Source organism: Macadamia integrifolia, chromosome 2 (genome assembly GCF_013358625.1).
Source record: "Macadamia integrifolia cultivar HAES 741 chromosome 2, SCU_Mint_v3, whole genome shotgun sequence".
NCBI lineage: Eukaryota > Viridiplantae > Streptophyta > Magnoliopsida > Proteales > Proteaceae > Macadamia > Macadamia integrifolia.
This window is the reverse complement of record NC_056558.1, coordinates 4,943,049-4,967,240: the sequence shown is the minus strand read 5'-3', so window position 1 is coordinate 4,967,240 and position 24,192 is coordinate 4,943,049. Positions and strand designations below refer to the sequence as shown.

Genomic DNA, 24,192 nt, shown 5'->3' with positions numbered 1-24,192 from the left:
GCGGTGATACGTGTATTGATACCAATACAATGGTTCAGATCTGGTACAACTAATAAAACATTAAATCAGTGAAAAGACATTTAAATTAGATCTCGACCATTGCATTGGTATCAATACACGTGTCACCCCTGAATGTGGTATTTTACGGATTGTACGAGATCGGAATTGCAGACGATTTTTTTCCCCCAAATCCATCTATTTTATGTTTTTTCCCTCTGGTCTCGGGGAAAAAAATCGTCTGTAATTCCGATCTCGTACAATTCCGTGCAATACCACTTTTAGGTGGTGACACGTGTATTGATACCAATACAATGGTCCAGATCTGGTACAACTAATAAAACATTAAATCAACAAAAAGACATTTAAATCAGATCTGGACCATTGCATTGGCATCAATACATGTGTCACCGCCTAAAGGTGGTATTGCACGGAATTGTACGAGATCGGATCGGATTGCAGACGATTTCAACCCCTGGTCTCGGGCTCTCTGTCTCTCGGTCTCTTTCACTCCGTGTGCGCCCTTTCGCAACTTCCCTTCCCGGCTTCCCACCATCGTCTCCCTCAACTACTGCCGTCGCCGCCAACGTAAGGGAACGACGGCGAAGAAGCCGCCAGAATACCAGCACGTATCCTCTCTCTCTCTCTCTCTCTCTCTTATACTGTCCATAACACAGTTGATGCTCTTCCAGGAAAAAATTCCACTTTGAGTTGAAACATTTGAAGCTTATACAGTTTGCAAAGCTTAGAGAAGGGGAAAAAAAAAAAAAATTTTTTTTAGACCTGAGAGGCTAAAGCTCTTGAATTTTTTTTCTGGACCTAAGGATGATTGCATTGGGCTTTGAGGGTTCAGCCAACAAGATTGGTGTTGGTGTTGTAACCCTTGATGGTACTATCTTGTCAAACCCACGTCACACCTATATCACCCCACCTGGTCAGGGCTTCCTTCCTCGGGAGACTGCGCAACACCATCTCCAACACGTTCTTCCACTTGTTAAATCTGCACTGGAAACTGCTAAGATTACCCCTGATGAAAGTGATTGCCTTTGTTACACAAAGGGTCCTGGTATGGGTGCTCCTCTTCAGGTTTCTGCTGTGGTTGTCCGTATGCTTTCCCAGCTGTGGAAGAAGCCAATTGTTGCTGTAAACCACTGCGTTGCCCACATTGAGATGGGGAGGATTGTTACTGGGGCTGATGATCCTGTGGTATTGTATGTTAGTGGTGGAAACACACAGGTTATTGCTTATAGTGAGGGGCGTTATCGCATTTTTGGGGAGACCCTTGATATTGCTGTTGGGAACTGTCTTGATAGGTTTGCTAGGGTTCTAACACTCTCCAATGATCCAAGCCCAGGATACAACATTGAGCAGGTATTGACCGACTGCAATATAGTCCTTTTTTCATTTTGTAATTAAACTTTAGCCGGCAATTATTCCTGTATTATTTGAGGAACTAACAATGCATCCTTTATTAGTGTGGAATGATAGATTCAAACAAAGGTCTGTGGGTGTTATTATATAGGCTGCATGCTTTAGTTATGGATTTATGTTCTTTTATGCAAATCTATATTAGTAGTTTGATGTGTTTGATTTATCAAATTGGATTGTTAGAAGTTGTAAAATTTACTAATTTGATATGTGACTTTATTAAGTAATGATAAAGTATTATTTGACTGTTAGTTTTAATGTTTCCAGTGACAGTAGCTCATATATGCAGCTGAATTTGTGAGGTGGAATGTAGAACTCACAAGGTCTCCGATAGTTCTGTGACTCCCTTTTAACTTAATTATTTGCATAAACTTCGTCTTGCTTTTTTGTTCCAATTCATATATATAATTGGTGCAAAAATATTTCCTCCATGGCCATTCTGAAAAGCTTTGCTACATGAGTCACCTTTTACCCACGTGGCATGTTGGAGATGCCCAAAATTTGGACTGGTAGGCCTCAAGATCACCTGCTCACATGTCAAGTTTCACCACAAAAGTCCAGTCCAGGACTACCAAGAGTGTATGCCAATACATTGGGGGTGGGGGTATGATTGAACTAGGGTTGAAATTTAACACATGATCAATCCAGTCCTGGCCCTATAAAACTCACCGTAAAACTTGTTCCTTATGCTTGTCTAGTAGTTCTAAAGGATACCTGCTTTGATATCTTTCCTACAGAAATTGATCTTGTTTTGACACTCTAATTAAATTTTTCATGCACCAGCTTGCTAAGAAAGGAGAACAGTTTCTGGAATTGCCTTATGTTGTCAAAGGAATGGATGTTTCATTTAGTGGGATTCTGAGCTGTATTGAAGCCACTGCTGTGGAGAAACTCAAAAACAATGAGTGCACCCCTGCAGATTTGTGCTTCTCCTTGCAGGTAAGATTGATTGTAGTTCTTTTAATGCTTCCATTTATACTCTACAGATCAGTAATGGCCATAAATGGGTAATGTAAAAGGGATATATGTGAGTTGGGTAAATATTAAAAACTGGCGTTTGATTAACAAAGACAGAGTAACTAAGATGCTTTGGTGTTTTATAATTGATTATAGGAAACAGTATTTGCAATGCTTGTGGAGATTACAGAGCGAGCCATGGCACACTGTGACAAAAAGGATGTTCTTATCGTGGGAGGTGTAGGATCCAATGAACGGTTGCAAGAGATGATGAAAACAATGTGCTTTGAGAGGGGTGGTCGGCTGTTTGCTACTGATGACAGGTATTGCGTTGACAATGGGGCAATGATTGCATACACCGGTCTCCTAGCATATGCACATGGTATGACAACACCTCTAGAGGAATCAACATTCACTCAAAGGTTTCGCACTGATGAAGTGCAAGCAATTTGGAGAGGGAAAGTCAGGGATGATGAGCTGAGTAAGAACACCACATAGGGAAGGATATATCATTTCCAGGCAATAATTTTTTATGAGATATGTATATTACAGTCAGTAGTCTGTTGTCTGATTGAGATGTTAGTTTAGTTGTTGTATAATGATTCCTTCTTTTAAAAATGATAATATAATAGCCAGTTCAGTTTAGTTACTTGTTTCTAGTATTGCAGATTCTGCAGAATGGAAATAATTCTGGACCATGGGGGTGGTTATTTTGGAGTTTTTCATCATGTTTTTCACACAATTTTTGATTTCTTCAAATGGGATTTCATTATCATTGCTTGATACAATTTGTTTTCTAGTTGACACCTCTTATTTAACACCTTATGGGGTGTCATCAACAAGAAAATCCCATTATCAATGATATTTATTCTTAATAACTTCAATGAAGATTTCTGAAGCTGAAGGTGTTATTAATGGCGATGTAATAGGATCCTCACACAACACCTTGCTAGGTGGATTTGATAATTCTCTTACTTTTTACCTTTATTGTATCAGCTCTTCTAGCTAGCTGTGATCATGAAAAGTGGGGAGGGAGGGAGGGAGAAGAGGATAAGAACAAGAGAAAAGGAAGAGAACAGAAGTAGAGAAGAGGGAGGCAGGGTTGGCCCCAAAGAGCTTCATGGTTCAAACCCCACCAAGCATTTCCAACTGTAAAACCAGCCCTGGCTCCTTTTGAGTACTACAGATTGTCATGCCTAGCATTGCTAGGTTTGTGGACTTAGAAGTCTTTCTGAATTGAAAGTAGAGCATCTCTTTAGGATGTGTTTGGTTGCGTAAATCAAATGGTGCATGTATCGAATATAGATGTCAATCTTTTGAGAAACATTCTTCAGAACTACCTATCTGGCTGAAAAATCGTTTGGTTGTCTTGAGTCTGGTACATGTTTTTTGTTGGAAAACTGTTTGGTGGTTACCTTGAATCTGTGTAGTGATTCTTTCTGTAAAACTGTTTATTAGTTACCCTAATCTTGTGTAGTAATTCTTCCTATAAAACTGTTTGGTTACACTGAAATGATACATTCTCATCATTTTAAAATCTAAGTATTCTTTGGTATCTTTTATTTTGAACATAAGCTAGAGACTATAAGGTCAATAACTATTAAGAAATCGTGATCCAAAAAACCTTATAGGGGGACTTCTTACATAAGTTAATCATCCTCATCAGACGAGAGGAAAAGGCATCTAGCGTTAATTTATGACTTAGCACTGTATAAGATGGTGCAATATCACTTCATATGGTAGATGTAGATTGTCAGTTGTTGCTCTTCCATCGCCTTCCATACCTCTTCTTGTGGGTAAACCAGCCCTTTCCCTGTATATGATTTATGTAAATACATGGAAATGTATACGATTTGAGCTAGCTTCAGGTCTTACTTGCAAAAATTGTAAGGGGCTTGAGTTTCAGACAAGACATGTGGTAGGGACCTCAGGGTGGATATTTTCTGGAATTGTAAAAGATTGATTGATTGACTTCATCCAACCATTTCATTAATATTTAAGTTCCACATCGATGGAGTTGTTCAGCTGCTCTTCTCTGACCAAGTAATCTCTCACACCTATGGCCTTCGTGTGCTGTGTTCATTTATACTAGAAAAGGGAAACAACAGATTGAGAAACAACTGAAGACAAGCTTAAGTCTCCATTTGGTGCTCTCATATTTTTGGTTTCACAATAATTACTAAGAAATTTCATGCAAACTTAATTGCAAGCCTTTTAAATTTCTCACTAAGGACCATTTCATGTTATTAAACATGTTGAATAGATTGGGTCTGCTTGCTTGGCCATCTAGAACATCTTATCTTGGTCAGAAGAAAAACCCACCAAAAACCATTGATGACAAAATCAATGTAAAGAAAATCCAATGAATCCACCACTTCGTGTGTCCTTATGAATGGAGTCCACATCCCCTGCAGCGAGTGGTGAGGTGTGATGAACATCAGATGGTTGAGAACATCTGGACATGTGCCCCAAGGAGCTTCTAGCCATCCGATGCTCACTGCATCGGTGCAGCGGCTGCAAATGATTTTAAGTGTTATGAATGGTCCCTCAACTTTCATTATGACTTTTGTGGGTTTCCTTGTACCTAGTATATCAATTAGATTGGTTTTAGGGCTTGGAGAGACTGATTCTTGATAGAATGCTTGGGACCTACATTGTTGCAATTCCTTTGTCATTTGTTTTGCCTTTGTGGAGGCAAAGATGATTGGTAAGACATGGCAGTGTGACCAAGCATTTCTCTATAGTATGAGATCTTAATTTGCTGACTTCGATTTTTGACTCCTCTTAGGCCCTTGAAAGTACTAGTGAAAAAGGGAGGGAGGTGCGAGAGGTGGACCACTGGCCTCAGGTTTCAAGAATTGGGGCTGGATGAAAAGAGTTTGCTCTTCCAATCCTTGTATAGAAAAACCCTATAGGATATTAAAACAGCGATTCCCGGGCCAATTTCAATCCGATCTGGATCATGATTCTGTGTTTAAAACCCTGACTGTTTTGTTTCACCAGTACTTATTTATTTATTTTAATGAAGGTTTCACCAATACTTTCAAGTGAATGGAGTGGAGCCATGTCTAGGAGAAGGGGATTATAACCTCCTGCAGGATTGATGGTTAAAGGTTACAAAAGTTCTTTTGAAAATCAAAATCTTAACAAAAAAGAATTTAGATATTTCAATTCTGAATAAATCATCTTCAAGGCCTAAAAGCTCAAACTTTTACAGATAGTGTAGCAATCTTGTAGGTAAGTGATCATGCTACCTACCCAGGACAAACTTGAAAGTCCAAACAACACGAGCAAATGGTGCACTTGTACCTCACCTTCTGCTGGTAGATGCCATGAATATGAAAAAAAACCCAAAGGTGGGCTTTTTACAGGACTCGAGCTTTCAGGATCTGGAGCTGGGTTTCATATTTCTTGTCAGCCTCAAGATATCATGTTCTGGGAGGAAAGATATGGTTGCTATTGGGCAGTCATTTCGTAGTCAAAACTAAGGTCTTTCCGAGTACAAAAAGTACCAATGAAAACTCAAGGAAGAAGATGGTGTTGATAAGTGCGCGGTCTATTATCCATCCAAAAATGGTGATTCCACCAGTATTTGACTGCAAATATGCCACTGCTTAGCCAAGCACATCAAGTGTAAACGTGATTAGTGGAGAGACAATCAAGGCTTGAAGCTTATGTCAAGAGAAAGAAGCAATGAACATGAAGTAGAACTGTAACATGCAAATAGACAAGTATTCAAGAATTCGTGATGAAGAATGCATAGGGACAAGCAACACATCAATATCAGCATATAGTTAAAAATAAAGCAATGAAAATAAAGAATTCCGTGCACAAACACAGAACACATGAGTTAATGAAGCATTATCAGAAAAGATCATGAAAATGCTATATGAGCCAGATCTGAAAGCATTATACTTGACTAAAGGAGGTAGGCAATTTCATATATTGAAGGTCCATCATAATTTGAATTTTTAGAGCAGTAATATAAATTGATAAAAGTACCAAAGCAAAGCTTGTAGGGACTTGATGTCATAGAGAACACTTCTAGTAACACAGATTTCACATGTTCTATTGATCTTCAGTCAAAAAGGGTAAATTCTTCGAATACAAAGTAAAAGAATATACACACAGATTTAGATATGGATTACATACCAAAGGCTTGTCTCTTGTGGTATGTGGATAAATGGGATACTGGTCGTGTATTCATGGGAGGTGCAAGATAATCTACTGACTCCAAATCACTTTCAGAGTAATTTATACGTAATGAGCCAGATGAATTCGTGACCTCCAAGTTCCCCACACTATTTGAGACCCCTGATTCAGATGCATCGGTAGAATTGCATGTTACTAAAGCATGCCATCTACATGCAACCGAAACGATACCATGAACTCTACTGGATATCTTGGCAGATGCATTCAAGCAAAAAATTATTCCAACAACCTGAACAATTGAGGAGACCTGCCAACATTAAAGCAAAAGAAGAATAAGAGACTGAAATACATCAGGAATAAGGCTAAACTCACTAAGCTTTGAACATCATCCAAACTTTTTATAATTTTTTTAAGAGAATCTCCGACACTTAAACATCAAGTACATTGGATGACTGTTAACATTTGGATACATAATATTCTGTCAAACAATAGGAAAATGAAACTACATATTTGGAAGGAAGGAAATTTTTCACATCAAAACCATCTGGTGGTTCATTGGGATCTCTTACATCTTTTGTCAATAACATTTTTACAACCTGTAGGACGAAACCTATAGGACAAAGGCATATCATTGGATAAATGATTCTTTGACCATTTATATGTAAAAAAGTAATGACAACTACAATACTTACTGCAAAATCCCCCCCGTTGATTATATTGATGATTCCACTGGATCCTGTAGTCCGGAAGAGAGTCACAATTTCACTTGCAGTCACGATTAAGCATGCTAGAAGAAGAAAAATCCGGAACCTATGGCTTATTTTAGAGAGATGATGCCTTAAACGAAGGTGCTCCTCGATGAAGATTGAAACATCAGAATCCCCTTCCAAGAGCTTGCCATAATTGTCCAAGTGGATAACTTGCAAATTGCACACCAAATTGAACAATAGGCAAGCCGATAGAGAGATTGTGGTCAAATAAGCCCATGAAAAAACCATGGCTAGTATCATAGCAACAGATTGCCACCAGGAATCACGATACACATATATAATACGAATCACCTCATGCACAGTCTTCAGAAGTAAGCAGGGCAACATCCAGTAAATGAGCAAGCGGAAGAAGCCCTAGACAATATTTAAGAAAAAAAAAGATTAGAATTATCATTTAGCTTAGCATTTTATAAGTTGGATATTGGGAAACAATAAATTTTATTGATTAGTTAACTACCTATTGCAGGATATTAAATAATTAGATTAAATAAATATGTACCTAACAACAATCTGGAATAATATCTAGAAAAAAAATTGTCATAATACCTGTAAATCGAATGACTTAATAAGCGAGAATTAAAAACGGTAAACAACCTTGAAGGAACACAAGAACCTTCACCTACTATACCTGTAAATTGAATAACTTAACAAGTGAGAATTGAAACAGTAAAAATCCTCGAAGGAGCACTATAATCTTCACCTCATCTTTAGGTGAGACCTGGTGCTAATTCAAGAAATTCAACCAATTCACTCTCAACTATCATTTCTGTCTTTGCTCCATTTCTACTGTTTGTAAATCAGTTAAAGAATCATTTTCTAGCAGTTAGGACTTGATAGAACAATGATTTTCAATAAATAAAACACAATGAGAGAGATTTCTAGAACATAGTTACAAAATCATGATCATTGCCAACAGAAGAAATGCTTGATTTCTGACCCGCATATAATGTTTTTTATGCTAGTTAGGAGTCTGTGTTCAGGTTTGATTGTGAGTCAAACCAGTTGGAAGTTATGAATTATTTTTTTAAGTCCAATTTGGAGTCCCAGGGGTTGCTGTTGATTAGATTTTGTTTGTCTCAGTTTATGATTGTCCACAAAGTCCTAGTTGGAATAAGCATTCCTTCTAAGCTGGACGACAAGTTTATTTAGTAGTCTTAGTTCTGTCTTCAGTTTCAGTCTAATTATTCATTTCAGTTAGTACAATTCAGTGTCTGATTCTGTCCAGAATCAAGTCTATATATACATGTTAAGGCCTATGCCATAACCACAATTTGGAGGCAAAAGTGTCTAGTTTCTTAACTGCTAGTGTGAGAGATTTGCAGTGTTTACTTGGTAGATTTCAAAGGAGGGGCCTCTGGCCTCAAGTGGATTCATGCCCCATTCTATCTTTTTATCATCTCTTCTAATTCCACAGATCGGTTCCCATTTACTTTCATTAATCTGCACCACCCCTGTGTTTAGCTCTTCTTATCTCAGCTTGATCTCTCATTCTTGCATAGTTTCTTCTCTCATTCTAGTTTCTGGTTAGATCTTCTTATGTTCTAGTCTCAAAACTTGAATTAATCTGTACAAAAGCAGCTACTACCCTGACTGTTTTCCTAGCTGAACTATCATAATTGGGATCAGTCATGACTGATGGCGACCCAAATCGGTCAATTCGACTGATCTAATTTCGTTTTTTGAAACAGTGTTCGCCAGGTATACCCTGCGCACCATTGAGCGGGTCTCAGATGCCTATTCTGTTTTTTGAAAAATATCTTGGTTGCCGCTTGATACTCGCATCAATTTATATGTTTACACAACCTAACCAGTCTTGTTCAAACTTAAAGCAGACACAGAAGGAAAACAAATAAAGGTGAAGATTTGGAATTGCTCACCTCGATCTTCTCGATGTACTCCTTGCGGAATCTGAGCATTTGGCCATGAAACCGATCAACAAAGAGGAAATTCCGAATACCATACTTACGAAGATTGTGAGAAACACAACCAAGTGAAATGGCAGCAAGACAAGACTGAGAGACGATGATGTCGAGCTCGAAGTTGTAAATCTGATACTTTTCGCAGTTGGAACAACTTGAGAGCCTAAGTATCACAACTGGGACTGCAATACCAAGGAGAAGAAATACAGCCCAAGATAAGAGAAAGCCCAGTGGAGAGGACTGATGGAAGCCAAAGAAACAGAGGAAGATATCTAGACGATGGAGAATTCGATCGAGATGGGTTTCCTTCTCTTCTTGGGTATTCTCTGTAACAAGAAGGGGGAACTCAGCAGGAGATACTTCTTCAATTCGGCTCTGAGGGTCACCCATTACTGTGGACTAGAAGAATGAGAAAGCAGTAGCAGCCACAGACCACAGCTGATTATGGGTTTTGTGGAGGTACAACCATGGATGCTATAAGTTGAGGGATAGAAATATCTCAGCTTTTGGGTGAGCAAGCACAAACAGAACTACAAAAGCAACAGAACCATTGAAGATCTAGTTGAGGTGGACTGTTCTTACTTTAATACTTAATGATAACATTAAGAGAAACTCGTAAGAAAAACGGAGAATATGGGTTCGAGCATAAAAAGCACACTAGACCACCCTAATCTACCAGTCAAAAACCCAGATCCAAGAACCCATCTTTCTCATTTGTCTCCCCTTTCCCATTTGTGTTCTCTGATATTTATAGTTCGTCTTTACTCATTTATTCAGGACTACTTAGCTTTTTAAGTGGCAGAAGAAGGAATTACAGGCGAGGGGAGCGACAACTTGGGATGGTGAAAGGGGGTAAGAGTAAATTCCGAATCCCCCGTATAACTCTTCTGAGTTCTGAGGCTCAGATTCGACGACGCAGACCGGCTACGGTATTATCTGAAAATATTTTATTATATTTCTAACGAAAAAAAAACATGGAAGAGAGGTAGTTGAAGACGACGGAGAGACGGACGCAAAAATCAAACATGCGGCTTTCTCCACCGGCGGGCCCAAATGATATGTTTTGTTTATTAAGGCCCATATCCATGTCGGCGGTAGGCCCACATGAGAGCCTTATTCTCTAATAGGGCTCTGACTTGCTGACGCAGACTGGTTAGCTCCCCCATGGCCCCAACCCAAAGAAAAAAAAAAGAGTGGGGGAATGGATTTATAATCTATCCCTTTAATATGGTGGCAATTTACATGTCAAAGTCAATAGTAAACATTTTCTTTTTACAGAATAATAATAAATATTAAAAAAAATTTTAATGAAAAAAGAGAAGAAAGTCACATATTTAACGAAGAGAAAGAGGGCAGGGGAAAAAGTGGAGAGAGACTTGTGAGAAAGGAGTACATAGATTTTTTTATCTGAAAAAAAAAATGATGAGCAAAAAAAGATAAAAATTTCTACTGATAAAGAATGAAGTTGAAGACTGACATAAAAATGACAAATGTGGCTTTCCTGCTTGCTTTCTCCTTGTGAATGATATTCTGTAATTAATGATTGTGTCATTATTCGAAAAGGATGATAGACTAGCTACTCAATATATGTATGTATTCGTCACGCAACGTTCTCATGGTTTAAGAGAGGCCTACTCTTGATGATGGCTAGAGGAAAACCCTTGGAGCGGTAGCGCTTGCCATTGTCGTTCAATCCTTGTTAGGCTATCACTCATTGAATCTTTTTTGCCAATGTTTATGAGGAATTCAACTATGTGAGCATATTCTTATGTGTACTTTTGTTTTTATAAGCTCCATATGATTTTGTTTTTTATTTAACCTATGTAAAAAAAAATAAAATGAAACTTTTTGTGAAAAGAAGTCTTTGCCCCATCATAGCTTTGAGTTGATTGGTTATGAGTTCAAGTCGACATACCCCACCATCGCTCGTTGGTTCTACAAAAGCGTTATTTTGTCGTACAAGATGAAGAGAATAAGAGAGAGAGAGGGTGCTGGTAGAAGGTACGCCCTCTGATATAGGTATACCTATCCACATATTCAGAAATAAAATAACCCATGTGAACGCCCTCTAATATAGGTATACCTTAAATGTCGGTATTTTTTTCCATAAAATATAATTATTAAAGGAGAACGTTTCTCTTTTCCCACTTACAATGAGGTTTTCCATGCTAGCAATGGAGGGAGGAATCTGCAGATCACACCAATGATTGTCCTAAAAAATGTATAATCCACATGGGATTCATATATTCAGAAATAAAATAATCTATGTGAGAGAGAAATTGTATTTTAACATCTTTTGGTAAGTTATTAAAAAACTATAATTAGGAAGAGGGTTATCACAAGTGGAATATTGAGCATATCGGCGACACGCAGTAAAATGATATCGTACATTTGAGGATATTGAGGTCGTTTCATGTGAAAGAGAGAGGAGAAGAAAACGAACAAAAAAAATCAATGATGGATGGCTTTCTGTATTGTCACCTAAATCTCCACTTCTTCTACCTAACTAGAATAACTGCCTTAACCCCACTCGACGTCCGTGGATGGCTTGGATACCACATGCGGCCTATGCTCACCACTTAGAATCCTCAACCGACCTTTCATCAGTAATTGATGACCCTTACTAAGTCTCAAGCTACACTTAATACTCTGTTCAATATTAATCATTCCAATAGGGGGTGTTAATCGGTTGGCTCGATCTGCTTTTCAGTCCAGCTGAATCGAAGTGGTCTCGTACTAGGCCAACCCAAAGCTACAATGCTTGCTCCATCAAGGCCTAATTGATGTCCTACTGGAATGAATGATCAACATTGAACAGAGCTGTGTACAGAGATCCCATTAGCAACACATAATGTAGAATTCTACCTTACTAGAGGAAGAAATCACCCTTTGCTATTAACGATCTAGAAATTTCACTGGTTAAAGCTATATCCATTCTAGGAAATTTACATCAAAACTACCTCAGAGAAAAACCATTTCAATAAATGAGATATAGTAGTCTCCTCTTTCTTGAGATCCACTAGCTAGCATCAAAAGTCAAGCAACCAGATTACCTTCTCCTTACATAGTGCCACACATTTCTCAGTAGAAGCCTGTGAAGATCTTTCACTAATGAAACATTATAGTTCTTTGTGAATTTTAGGAACAGATCCAAGCCCAAAGAAAACCAGAATTTGTTTGGCAGCTGGTTCACCTCATAAACTACAAGAAGCCTGTGAATTTCTATGTCTGATGGTTCATAATGTTTGCTATATATAAGCTACTGCATTCTTCAGAAAATAACTCATGATGATAGATTAAATTCAATACTCACCAAGAAATCCCACTTGTGAATCTATAACGGACACCATGTCTCCCTCAACCCTTAAGTCAGAGGCAACAACCTATCATACAAGGTCATGCCTCTACCAAGCTCAAATGCACCATGTTTATGTTTTCGAGAGCATGACCCATAGTTAAACCAGAAATCAATCAACTTATCCCACATACAGCATTGTTTCACGTTCTGGAAGGCTGAAATGCATTAATTATTTCTGAAAGGGCACAAAATACATGAATCAACACATTCTAGGACCAAAAAGTTAACAGATAATGAAATAAGCAATTGAATGACCCAAAAGTATATTCAAGAGGCCATTGAAGTGTTTATATACCTATCGTCAAGTAAACAAAAAAGACCATGGTTTAGTTGAAGCAACAGGAAGAACACGATTGATAAGATCCCTTCTTCTCAAAATCTTTCAGGCAGGAGACTTTGGAATTGAGTTAAAAAAAACAACTCGGCATATCTTATTGTATGGTGCCGTCTGAGGAACTAAAGAACAGTAACATTACAGAAATGAGACCCATGAAATGTAGGATCTATTAGGCAACCAATATTCACAATAGATGAGTCACGGAAAAGGAAATGAAATATTCTCTTGGTTGTGGGAACTAAAAATGCCTGTTTACCAATAAAATCCATTACTTGTGCTTCAGTAAGAATATTGACTTTTTTCCTCACTATAAATGCCCAAGGGATTTCACCTTCTTCTTCATCCGGATACCTTTAAATACATTGTACAAACACAAGAGAGTTGATATAAATTTGTAAGCAGCACATAAAAGAAGGTAAAATATCGTAATACAAATGACCATAGTAACAAAGAGCTCACTCACTCTTAACAAATTTTGAGTTTGTTTTGATTCATTCATAGAGACAGGCTAATAGACCAACTTCCTTATGGCAAAGCTCTGGAATTTTGTACATGATGTAATTCCTAGGAACTCTTCCTTAGTAGGGGGGGGGGGTGGATATCCCACATTGGCATGTTCCAGGACTGTGTCAAGTATGCTGTTATAACCTTAGTTATTGAATGCATTTGAACTAACATGTTGATTAGCCTTCTTCCACTTAAGATCAATTCAGCAAAAGTCACCCAAAACTCCAAATGATAATGTAAATCACATTAAGCACTTGAACAAAGGTAACATTATCTGATACATACTGAATCATGGCAGCATCAGCGAATTGGGATGGGATTGAAGCTACTGCTACAGCTCACTGGTGAAACCTGAAATGTGTTGTAGACTGGTTCAGATAACTAACATTAAGGCTAAAAATAATGACGACGACACATGCTTCTCAGCATCAATTTAATTCCTTTAAAACCTATCAACAATGAAAAGGAAGATATCCAAGTCAAATAACGACGATCATCAGCTTTTAACCGCACCTCTAGATCCAAGGTTGAAGTAGTTGCCTCATCTCCAGAATAGCCTGCATTGATGCAAGTATTCTATTAGTCAATTCATCAAACAAGTAGCAGGTGATGGCTTTAAAATGGTTGAAACCTAAATACTCAACAACAGGAAAATTCTTGTAATGAGTATCAGAAACTGTATTGTTGGTTTGCATTGAAGAAAACTGATGAATATGGAACTGAGAATCCACAGTAACTGAAAGAAAAAAGATTCAATAAAGCTGCTTTGAATCCATAACAGAACTTGTTTTTGTCATGGACGAGCTCTGCATTGGAGCATCCCCATTGAATTGCATCTCAACAAAAATGTAGAATTATAGTCTCTGCCCTTCTAGTTTATTGAAGATGGAAGGAATAACAACTGTCTCGAAAGGATCTCTTTGAGCCATTCTTACTCATACCACGTGGAAGAGTGATCCGGAAAATCTGACCGGGGAATGATCTGAATAAGCCATGTGTGTGTGTGTGTGAGAGAGAGAGAGAAAGAGAGAGAGAGAGATCAAACCTCAGAAAAGTAGACAATGGCATCGATTCTGAGATGATTATAGTCTCCCAAAGCCGGAAGACTTATCTAATCCATCAATTTGGGATGAAAAACTAAGGTTCTCTCTGATTATATTCCATAATGGACATTCTCTTCGCTCAGATCCAGGCTGATCTGCGCTCCAATGATGCCCTTCGCCAGACCGGTGCCCTTCTGCAAGCTCTTCAACAGTCAGCCGCCGGCAGAGACATTTCCGTCATTGCAAAATCCGCTTGCGAAGAGATAGTTGCATCTCCGGCCTCCGCCGTTAGCAAAAAGCTTGCCTTCGATCTTATCCGTTCGACTCGACTCACCACTGATCTATGGGAGACTGTCTGCGCTGGTATCCGCACCGATCTCGACTTCCCTGACCCAGCTGTCACTGCCGCTGCTGTCTCCATCCTTGCTGCTATACCTTCCTATCGTCTCGGCAAGCTTATTTCCGATTGCAATAAGGAAATCTCCAATTGCTTTGATTCTTATAGTGATACTCTTCGACATTCAATCACTGAAACGCTTGGATGCATTCTAGCGAGGGATGATCTCGTCACTCTGTGTGAGAACAATGTGAATTTGCTCGATAGGGTTTCAAATTGGTGGAGAAGGATCGGCCAGAACATGCTTGATCGATCTGATGCAGTTTCAAAAATTGCATTTGAATCAGTCGGAAGGTTGTTTCAGGAATTCAATTCAAAGAGGATGAGCAGATTGGCAGGGGATAAACTTGTTGATAGCGAGAATTCTCTTGCAATCCGATCGAATTGGGTTTCTTTGATGATTGATTTCATTTGGAAGAAGAGGAATGCTTTGATGGCCAGGTCTCTGATTTTACCGATTGAGAGTTTCCGGGTTAGTGTATCTCCGCTTGTTTTTGCGGTGAAGGCCGTCGCTTCCGGTGCCGTTGAGGTTATCCGGAAGCTTTCCAAGTCTTCTGGAAGCAGAAGCGGTTATGGAAATATATTGGATTTGGGTAATGCCGAGAAGCTTGTGGGTGTTTCGGATGTGGTAACGCATTTGGTGCCGTTCTTATCATCTTTGGATCCTGCTTTAATATTTGAGGTGGGAATTAATATGTTGTATCTAGCTGATGTTCCTGGAGGGAAGCCTGAATGGGCTTCTCAATCGATTATTGCCATTCTCACTCTTTGGGATAGACAAGAGTTCTCTTCTGCTAGAGAAAGTATAGTCAGAGCTGTTGTGACAAATCTACATCTCCTGGATCTTCACATGCAGGTTGGAATCCTCTCTCTCTCTCTCTCTCTCTCTCTCTATGTTTTTTCATTTATCTGGCTTATTTCCCCAAATAAGATTTAAGCATCACATTGTTGCTCAATTGTTTGTTTGTTTGTCTGAACCCTGTGAAGCAAGGAACCTGACATGCCTAAGAACATGAGCTAACTCCAAGGGCCCCCCTTTTTCAGAATTTACCAATGATATGACAGTTGCTAGTTCAGAGGGTATTGCAATCTAGTGGTCGCGGGTTCAAGTCGAAACAGCTTCTCTGTGAAGGGGGGTAAGGCTGTATACATTATGACCCTCTCCTAACCCACAGTGGGGGAGCCTCGTGCACTGGGTATGCTAGATAAAGTAGTTCCACTCTACAGAATTTCCATCTCTGAAAAGCCTGGAATAAGCTCCAGAAGAATTCCCAACACAACCCAACCCAACCACACCCAACACACCCCCCCCCCCCCCAAAAAAAAAAAAAAACTGGATTGAGAGCCACCCCAGTCCTGATGGCCTGGATTACCCAGGGGAAGACCCATCAAAGTTTAGCTTCACTGCACCATCTTCAGGTGGAGAGCCAAGCATCACCCTATGATTTTGTTTGCTTAGTTCTAGAGTGGTTACTCATTGTTTTGGGACATTTTTGATAATGTGTTAATGAAAGAAAGTGGAAGGTTGAAAGCTAATTGTCTGCTCTACATGCCATCATTTTTCTTGAAGAGTAGGGATTGTTATTCAGTTTTATGGTCAGTTATGATTCACGTTTAATCCACTATCTATATCTGTACCTAAGTACCTATTAAATGTGATTCATATGAACCTGTACTCCGATATTTTTTGTTGGCTCAGCTCTGTAGGGTTGTGTCTATGCTCTGATCAAATTTTTCTTACACTCATCTTCCTAGAAACAGGGAAGTAGAAACACAAAACACTTGCTGCTTAGTTTCCTTGGTACTTTTTGATGTTTAGCCCACAGACTATCCACTAAATTTCCAAGCTTTCTAGCTGAAGTAGTTAACTAGTCCTTAATGTTGTCATGGTTACTGCTTAAAGGGTATAACTAGATATCATACTTTTTATGCTTGCAGGTTTCATTGTTCAAGAGGTTGCTTCTTATGGTCAGAAACCTGAGGGCAGAATCAGATCGTATGTATGCTCTTGCATGTATATGTCGTACAGCTCTCTGTGTTGATCTCTTTGCAAAGGAAAGTGTCAGAAGAGGACAGAAACCCCTTGCTGGAACTGATATTACTTCACTTTTTGAGGATGTGAGGATCAAAGGTGACCTTAATAGTGTAACTAGTAAAAGCTTATTTCGAGAGGAGTTGGTTGCTTCGTTAGTGGAAAGTTGTTTTCAGTTGTCTCTTCCATTGCCTGAGCAAAAGAATTCAGGTACAGAGAGCAGAGTTATTGGAGCCTTGGCTTATGGTACTGGTTATGGTGCATTAAACTGGACGGAGCCAGCTCTGGAGGTGGTGGAAGTTTGTAAACCTTGTGTTAAATGGGACTGTGAGGGGCGGACTTATGCCATAGATTGTTATTTAAAGTTAGTTGTTAGATTATGCCATATCTATGATACCAGAGGAGGTGTCAAAAAGGTTAAAGACGGGGCTTCTCAGGATCAGATTCTAAACGAGACAAGATTACAAAATTTGCAAAGAGAGCTGGTTAAAGACCTGCGTGAGGTTCGTAAACTTTTCCTTCTAAACACAAAAGTATCATTCTTATGCTTTCCATCATGAGGCATTAGGCATTACATAAATGAAAACTACCCTGTTCTTTGTTAACTATGGACATGTTCAAAAGTCTATTCTTTATTTCATTTACTCCAGTTTGTAAATATGGAGTCAGATACTTATCATCGGTGGTGTAGTAAGTTGGAAATGAAATAAACTCAATAAATGATTTTTGTATGTGTCCATCACTTCTGTACTATCATACTACACATGTTGAGTATATTGGCCTAGTCATTTTTTATAACTTGCTTGAAAGACAACTTTGGAGTTTTACCTTTCTTCAAGTAGATAATTTTTAAGTGAAGAGAAAACTTTTAAACAGATAAAGAAAGATAAAAAGGAAAATGAAAAGAAAAGAAAGAAAAAAAAAATGAAATTTTCTTTCTCTTTAATTGGAGGGAAAAAATATTTCAAATTTTCTGAAAGATTAATTCTCTCTCTCTCCATCCACTGGAAATACCAAAAAAATAAAATAAAAATAAAACCATAAATTTGGTAGGAGAATGGGGTGGTAGTTGGCTGGTGAAACCTCAGAGAGAACCATATTCATCCCCACTTGTAAGTGCTGTGTCCGGTCTGGAGTTGTCCCCCAGAAAATATCTGAGCTGCTTTTATTTTTTGTTGAAAGATATGGTATGATAGAGAGAAGGATTGATATGTCACCCGGAAGTTTAAAAAATCGTCACAGTAGGTTCATAAGCTTACTTATTTATCTCTTTCCCATTCTGTTTATCTTTGAGAGACTAAAAGGGATATAGACTTGAAATGAAAACATGGATTTGAACTTGATGGATGAGAGAAAAGAAAGATTCAAAAAAGGAAGGGCCATGGAACACCTTCAATTTATGAAAAAAGTAAAAACTCATATTTATCCCCCCCCCCTCCCCAACTAGAATTGAAAAAAAAAAAAGTTGAACTGTTGAGTTAATCTGAAAATTCTTCGAACTAGACTGATCTTCCAAAGCCCCCAAATTCTCTGTTATTTTAGCTAATTTTTTATCCTCTAGAACTTGGAGAGATAAAAGTCTTGGAGCACCATTAGCCAAAAAAGCATTTCTCCAGTTGTGCTCTCAAATTGTAGAATAACCAATCTTAAGGGTTTGAAAATAAAAAAAGGTAATAGAGCACCTTGTGTTTGGATTAGAAAGTTAAAATGTATTGTTTTCATTGTTCAAGCTGCTATTCTAGTGAAATTCAGCTGATTGAGTCATTACTCGTTCATGCTATCAAGAGATGTCTTAGTCTGATCAATGGATAAGTGAAAGCAATATGAGTAAAATGACTGAATATGCCTCTTTACAAGTATTAACACTTAAAATAAAAATGCCTTTTTTGCTAGTAAGTCAGGGGCAATTCAACTAGGAAAAGTCAGGGACAATGCTAATTGCTTATCTCCTCTTTAGAGATTTCCCCTTAGTTTTATGCATCTTTCTTGTTCTGAGATGCTTCCCTTTCCAATGTTCTCCTTATTTGATTTTAATTTCCATCTCAAGTCATTGAAGCATTATGATATAGTCTTTCATTATCTTCCTTATTCGTCTTTGACCGCTCATCAGGTGAACACACCTAGGACCTGTGCCCGCCTTATTTGGGCTGTTGCAGAACACATCGATCTGGAAGGTTTGGATCCTCTCTTGGCTGATGACCCTGAGGATCCATTGAACATTATTGTTACAACCATGAATAAAGTCTTATTCAATGTAGATTCATCTGCAACTACAACAAATAGGCTTCAGGACGTGCAGGCAATTCTTCTATGTGCTCAACGACTGGGATCTCGTCATCCAAGGGCAGGGCAGCTTTTGACTAAAGAACTAGAGGAATTCAGAAATAATGACCTTGCTGACTCAGTAAACAAGCATCAGTGCCATCTTATATTGCAGAGAATTAAATATGCCACAGCTCATCCTGAAAGCAGGTAAGCATCAAGAACACACGGATTTCATTTATTTTTTCTGATGGGATATGGGAGTGCTGAAATTTGAAACTAGCAAAATTTCTGCCAATTTATTCTCTTAGGTAATCATATTAGGAGAACTATGTAAACGGGAAGGTGGTTATCGTGCAGGCATATTTTATACATTAATGTGAACAATTTTGAACTTGCTGTGTTTTCTGTAGTTTGAAACTACTGTCTCACTGTGAGATTAAACTTTGACATTGTATAACAATGTGCAATCTGTTCTTCTGTTATCACTTTCAAAAGGAGTGCCAAGTTCTGAACGTTGAATTTGCCGATATCCTAGTTTGATTTTTATTTCAAAACAATCCATTTGAGCTAATAGTGTAATAGCAGCCATTGTTGGATGGTCTGGTTGATCAAAATCTGGCTTTATCTGGGGTACGATAAAAGGGTGTATCCTGTGCGAGGCTCCGGCCAATGGGGGTCTGAGGAGGGTCATTATGTACGCAGCCTTAGCCCTGCTTTGCAAAGAGGATGTTTCCCGACTTGAACCCGAGACCACTAAGTCGCAATGGAGCAACCTTACCGATGCACTGAATTTGGGCACAGTAATTGATGAAAAATGGTTTGAGCTATTGGGTGTAACGAACAAATATATTTTGTGACATGTTTAAGCCTGCACTTTTGAAACCAATCATGCTTTTATTTTGGGAATGAATTCCATTACGTCAAATGACTTACAGAGCAGGGGCTGAGCTGGCAAAAAGAGTGTACTTGTTCTTATCAATCATTGTATTTTTGGAGGCATCCTTGCCAGTCAAAATACCTACTAGTGAAAAAAAACTTCATCAAGTTATTCAGCCAACTGAGTATATTTTTCTTTGGCTTGAACTTGAGATGGACAGTACTTCTCAGGGATTCGACCTTAGATTCCCTAGAAGAAGCTGTACTAAAATGCTCTCGAGGGATTTTTCATAATTAATAGTTTTGATGTAGAAAATATATCCTGTAAATTATCTAGAAGCCAAGGACAGAAACAGACATAGCTACTAGGTTGTAGAGTGGAGCTGATGTAGTCGGGGATCAAAAGACCCAAATAGCCTGCAGATAATGGCCGCAACTTAAGGAAACTAGGGTACTGACTAAATGATTGGGTTCATTTGGAAATTGAACAGGGGAGTTTCCTCATTCAGTCTCTCTTGGAAATGGTTTACTTATTGATATAATGTTTTGAAGTTCTATTTAATGTCTTGTTGACAATGTCTTTGATGCTTGAGAAGAGTTGAAGTCCTTGGTTACAAAGGAAACTAGTGGTTTTAATGCTTAGATGTTTTGGAGGTTAGATATGTTTTTTCATGTATGATAGTTCTCTATAATCATGTGCCTTTTTTTCAGCTGGGCTGGAGTTTGTGAAAGCAGAGGAGATTACCCTTTTAGTCACCACAAATTTACTGTTCAGTTTTATGAAGCATCTGCAGCTCAAGACAGAAAGGTGGAAGGATTGGTCCACAAGGCCATCCAAGAGCTTTGGCGGCCCAATCCTAGTGAATTAACACTTCTTTTAACAAAAGGCATTGACTCTACTTACATCAAGGTGCCTCCAAGTGGATATACGTTGACAGGAAGCAGTGATCCTTGCTATGTTGAAGCATATCATTTGACTGACTCTACTGATGGAAGGATCACCCTGCATCTAAAGGTTGGGCTCTTGTTATAACTTATATCAAATCTGGAGGCTCATGAGCTCTGACTGGAAAACATTAGCATCATATAACTGGAACTCACTTTACAGTCTGTAATGTAGGGAGAGCTAGGCTGCAAGAGAACAATACTAACACTCCTACAGAAAATCAGGATCGCGGTGAACTAACACTCAACTTTGGGACAGACTACCAACATAGGATTAAAAGAAAGAAATGGCTCAGAAGAAGGGGATAGGGAAGGGCCTCTCACCCATGACCTTTGACCGTAATTTGGTCTCTCACCAATGGCATCTCACCATAATCTCTCACAGAGCAACTGTCTCTCCAACACACAAAGCACAAAGCCGTGTTTTCATTTTTTTCAAATTCAAATTGCCTCCACTCCATTGGCCTCACCTTTTCTTTATAATGAATAAATCATTACAAGAAAATAGTAAACTCTCTATGCCTCAACTACTTGCTGGCTAAGGGGGGAAAATATATATATATATATCTATATTTGGGAGCCAATTCATCAAAAGTTTCCATTGTCTTATGCCTTTTATGCTTATAAGGATTGACATTGTTGCTTGGTGCTTCCTGGTTGGCGGTATTATATTTGCATCTGATATGACTTTTCTGCCTTCCGGTAGGGTATGGTTTCTTGATTGACATATTTATCTGTCGCATGATCATGTTACTTCTTCCATCAAAGTTGGTTCATGTTGTGGTTTAGTTACTCTTATGTCAACAAATTTTCTCAGATCGGTATACATGTTGCAGGTTTTAAATTTGACCGAGTTAGTAATTAATAGGGTGGATATCCGAGTGGGGTTATCTGGTGCACTTTTCATGGATGGATCTCCTCTCGCAGTGCGGCAATTGCGTAATCTTGTTTCCCAGGTTCTATTTCAAGACTAAACTAAAATTTATTTTTCCTGCATATGCACAATGATTGATGCGGTGTAGGGGACTCTAATTTTCGAAGACCTCTTACAGAGATATGAAGACACAAGGGAGAAGTAGCAAGGAATAACATTGAAAATTAAAGCAGTATCATGCTGTCCCGTACAATATACCCTTGCTACACCTCTACTGGTTAGAGAATTTTGATTTCTATATCCAATGGTGAATTTATATTATCATACAAAAGATTAGTCTCACTTTGGCCTTGTACAGCAAAGATGGTTTTCGTTCGATGGACATTGTCTTCACTGCTTATGATATTAAAAGTCTTCCATGTATGATTCATGAAGCAGCTTATACTAAGTGAGAGCCACCGATTAGTCTGTATGATCACTATTTGGAAAGATTATTTTCTCCAAATAGTTGATTCTCCCTAAATATATATTTTTTTCTTGGGACCCATCACGAAGTGACCCATCACAAAGTTGCCTAACTTCTACTCTATTAAGAGGTTTTATAGTCCATTTACATGATGTTCTTGTTCCTAGGATCCTGTGCTTTGCAGTGTGACTGTGGGAGTCTCCCACTTCGAGAGATGTGCTCTTTGGGTTCAAGTATTGTACCACCCTTTCGATGGAAGCAATGCTGCAGTTGAGTATGGTGATGGAGATTATGCTGAAGATGAGATACAAATCATGAGGCAAAAAAGGAGCTTAAGACCAGAACTTGGAGAACCAGTGGTCTTGAGGTGTCAGCCATACAAGATTCCACTGACTGATCTCCTTTTGCCACACAAAATCTCACCTGTTGAATATTTTCGCCTGTGGCCTAGTTTACCAGCTATACTGGAGTACACGGGTGCATATACATATGAAGGAAGTGGTTTCAAGGCTACTGCTGCACAGCAATATGGTGCTTCTCCTTTTCTTAGTGGACTAAAATCCCTGTCCTCTAAGCCTTTCCATAGAGTTTGTTCTCATGTCCTCCAAACAGTGGCTGGGTTTCAAGTAAGTTATGACATTCTTTCATGATGCCTGCTGTTTCGATATCTTTGAATATTCTTTTTCAATCAATGATTCAATGCCTCTACTTTGATAACTATGTGCACGTAAATTCAAATGTTTAGTGACATTCTTTACTTCCATAGACCATGTGAACTTGTTTTAGTAATTCCACACTGCTTCTAAGGCAGAATCTTTTTTTTTTCAACGGCCTACGAAGATTTTATTTCTTCGTACATTCAGTCTGTTTACATCTTTCTCTTGAATTCTCAGTACCTAACTTGTTAATTTCTACTTCTTGTATTGGAACAGTTATGTTTTTCTGCCAAGACTTGGTTTGGTGGCTTCTTGGGCATGATGATATTTGGTGCCAGTGAAGTGAGCAGAAATGTAGATTTGGGAGACGAGACAACAACAATGATGTGCAAATTTGTGGCCCGAGCCTCTGATTCATCAATCATAAAGGATATTGGATCAGATTTACAGGGATGGTTAGATGATATTACAGATGGGGGTGTGGAATACATGCCGGAAGATGAAGTGAAGTTGGCTGCGGCAGAGAGGCTGAGAATCTCAATGGAACGGATAGCCTTGCTCAAGGCAGCCCAACCACCACCAAAACATTCAAAACCTGATGAGGAAGAAAATGAGGAAGAGGAGGAAACAGATGAGATTAATAACAAGAAGAAGGAAAAGAAAGATAACGGCGAAGAAGATGGTAAGCCAAAGGGGCCTTCAACCTTATCAAAAAAACTGACAGCAGAGGAAGCTGAGCAGCGTGCACTTCAGGCAGCAGTTCTGCAGGAATGGCATATGCTTTGCAAAGAGAGAGGGACAAAAGTTCATTGACTGCACTGATTTTTCTTCAGGTTTGCATTTGGTAGTCGTATTCTTTTATTCTGATCTTTCTTTTTATTTGGAATTGGTGATGAAGATGTGGAAAGTGTGATCATGGAGTTGCATTTTGTTTTCCTCTTCCCCCCCACCCCCCCAAAAAAAAGTTGTCCTTTTTATTCCATTGGAAATCATGTAACAGTTTGTTATTTTTGCTCTGAATGGAGGAATTTATTGTTCAAGTATACCTATTGTATCATTCCACATGTTCTAGGAATTCAATTCAACAAGCCTTACCACAACTGAATGGGTCATGAAACAAAAATCCTGTTTCACCATTCAATGACAAGAAAGTTTTCAAATGTCTAGGCTAAGGGCTTTGCAATACCAGTTGTTGACTTGACACATGAACCCT

The 24,192-nt window shown here is 38.6% G+C and overlaps 3 protein-coding genes and 1 long non-coding RNA gene across 8 annotated transcripts; 2 read left to right on the top strand and 2 right to left on the bottom strand.

The window, feature by feature from the left end:
- The first annotated feature begins 634 nt into the window (after positions 1-634).
- Positions 635-3,027, top strand: LOC122093406 (probable tRNA N6-adenosine threonylcarbamoyltransferase). The gene is made up of 3 exons (XM_042663747.1): positions 635-1,368; positions 2,209-2,364; positions 2,539-3,027. The coding sequence occupies exons 1-3, from the start codon at positions 823-825 to the stop codon at positions 2,878-2,880; spliced, it is 1,044 nt and encodes a 347-aa protein (XP_042519681.1). The 5' UTR covers positions 635-822; the 3' UTR covers positions 2,881-3,027.
- A 2,498-nt stretch (positions 3,028-5,525) lies between these two features.
- Positions 5,526-10,068, bottom strand: LOC122093391. Of its 2 annotated transcripts, none has more exons than XM_042663729.1 (4): positions 9,182-10,050; positions 7,227-7,658; positions 6,535-6,841; positions 5,526-5,992 (listed from the first exon to the last, which is right to left on the bottom strand). In XM_042663729.1, exons 1-4 carry the CDS (start codon positions 9,611-9,613, stop codon positions 5,850-5,852), a joined length of 1,314 nt encoding a protein of 437 aa, XP_042519663.1. In that variant the 5' UTR covers positions 9,614-10,050; the 3' UTR covers positions 5,526-5,849. The 2 variants fall into 2 exon arrangements, with proteins under 2 accessions (XP_042519663.1, XP_042519669.1); XM_042663735.1 differs by having other exon boundaries at positions 5,955-6,092; positions 9,182-10,068.
- Positions 10,069-12,817: 2,749 nt separating this feature from the next.
- Positions 12,818-14,608, bottom strand: LOC122093414. Of its 2 annotated transcripts, XR_006144441.1 has the most exons (4): positions 14,471-14,608; positions 13,939-13,982; positions 13,382-13,776; positions 12,818-13,269 (listed from the first exon to the last, which is right to left on the bottom strand). It is a non-coding gene; the product is annotated as an uncharacterized LOC122093414 (long non-coding RNA). The 2 variants fall into 2 exon arrangements; XR_006144440.1 differs by having other exon boundaries at positions 12,818-13,776.
- Positions 14,579-24,022, top strand: LOC122093372 (protein TPLATE-like). 3 transcript variants are annotated; one of them, XR_006144434.1, is made up of 7 exons: positions 14,579-15,721; positions 16,804-17,400; positions 19,008-19,369; positions 20,750-21,053; positions 21,820-21,939; positions 22,036-22,134; positions 22,491-22,628. XR_006144434.1 is itself a non-coding variant. In XM_042663707.1 (7 exons), exons 1-7 carry the CDS (start codon positions 14,591-14,593, stop codon positions 23,790-23,792), a joined length of 3,510 nt encoding a protein of 1,169 aa, XP_042519641.1. In that variant the 5' UTR covers positions 14,579-14,590; the 3' UTR covers positions 23,793-24,022. The 3 variants fall into 3 exon arrangements, 2 of the variants coding, with proteins under 2 accessions (XP_042519641.1, XP_042519649.1); XM_042663707.1 differs by lacking the exon at positions 22,036-22,134 and adding an exon at positions 23,256-24,022 and having other exon boundaries at positions 22,491-22,949; XM_042663715.1 differs by lacking the exon at positions 22,491-22,628 and having other exon boundaries at positions 22,036-22,402.
- The last annotated feature ends 170 nt before the right edge of the window (positions 24,023-24,192 follow it).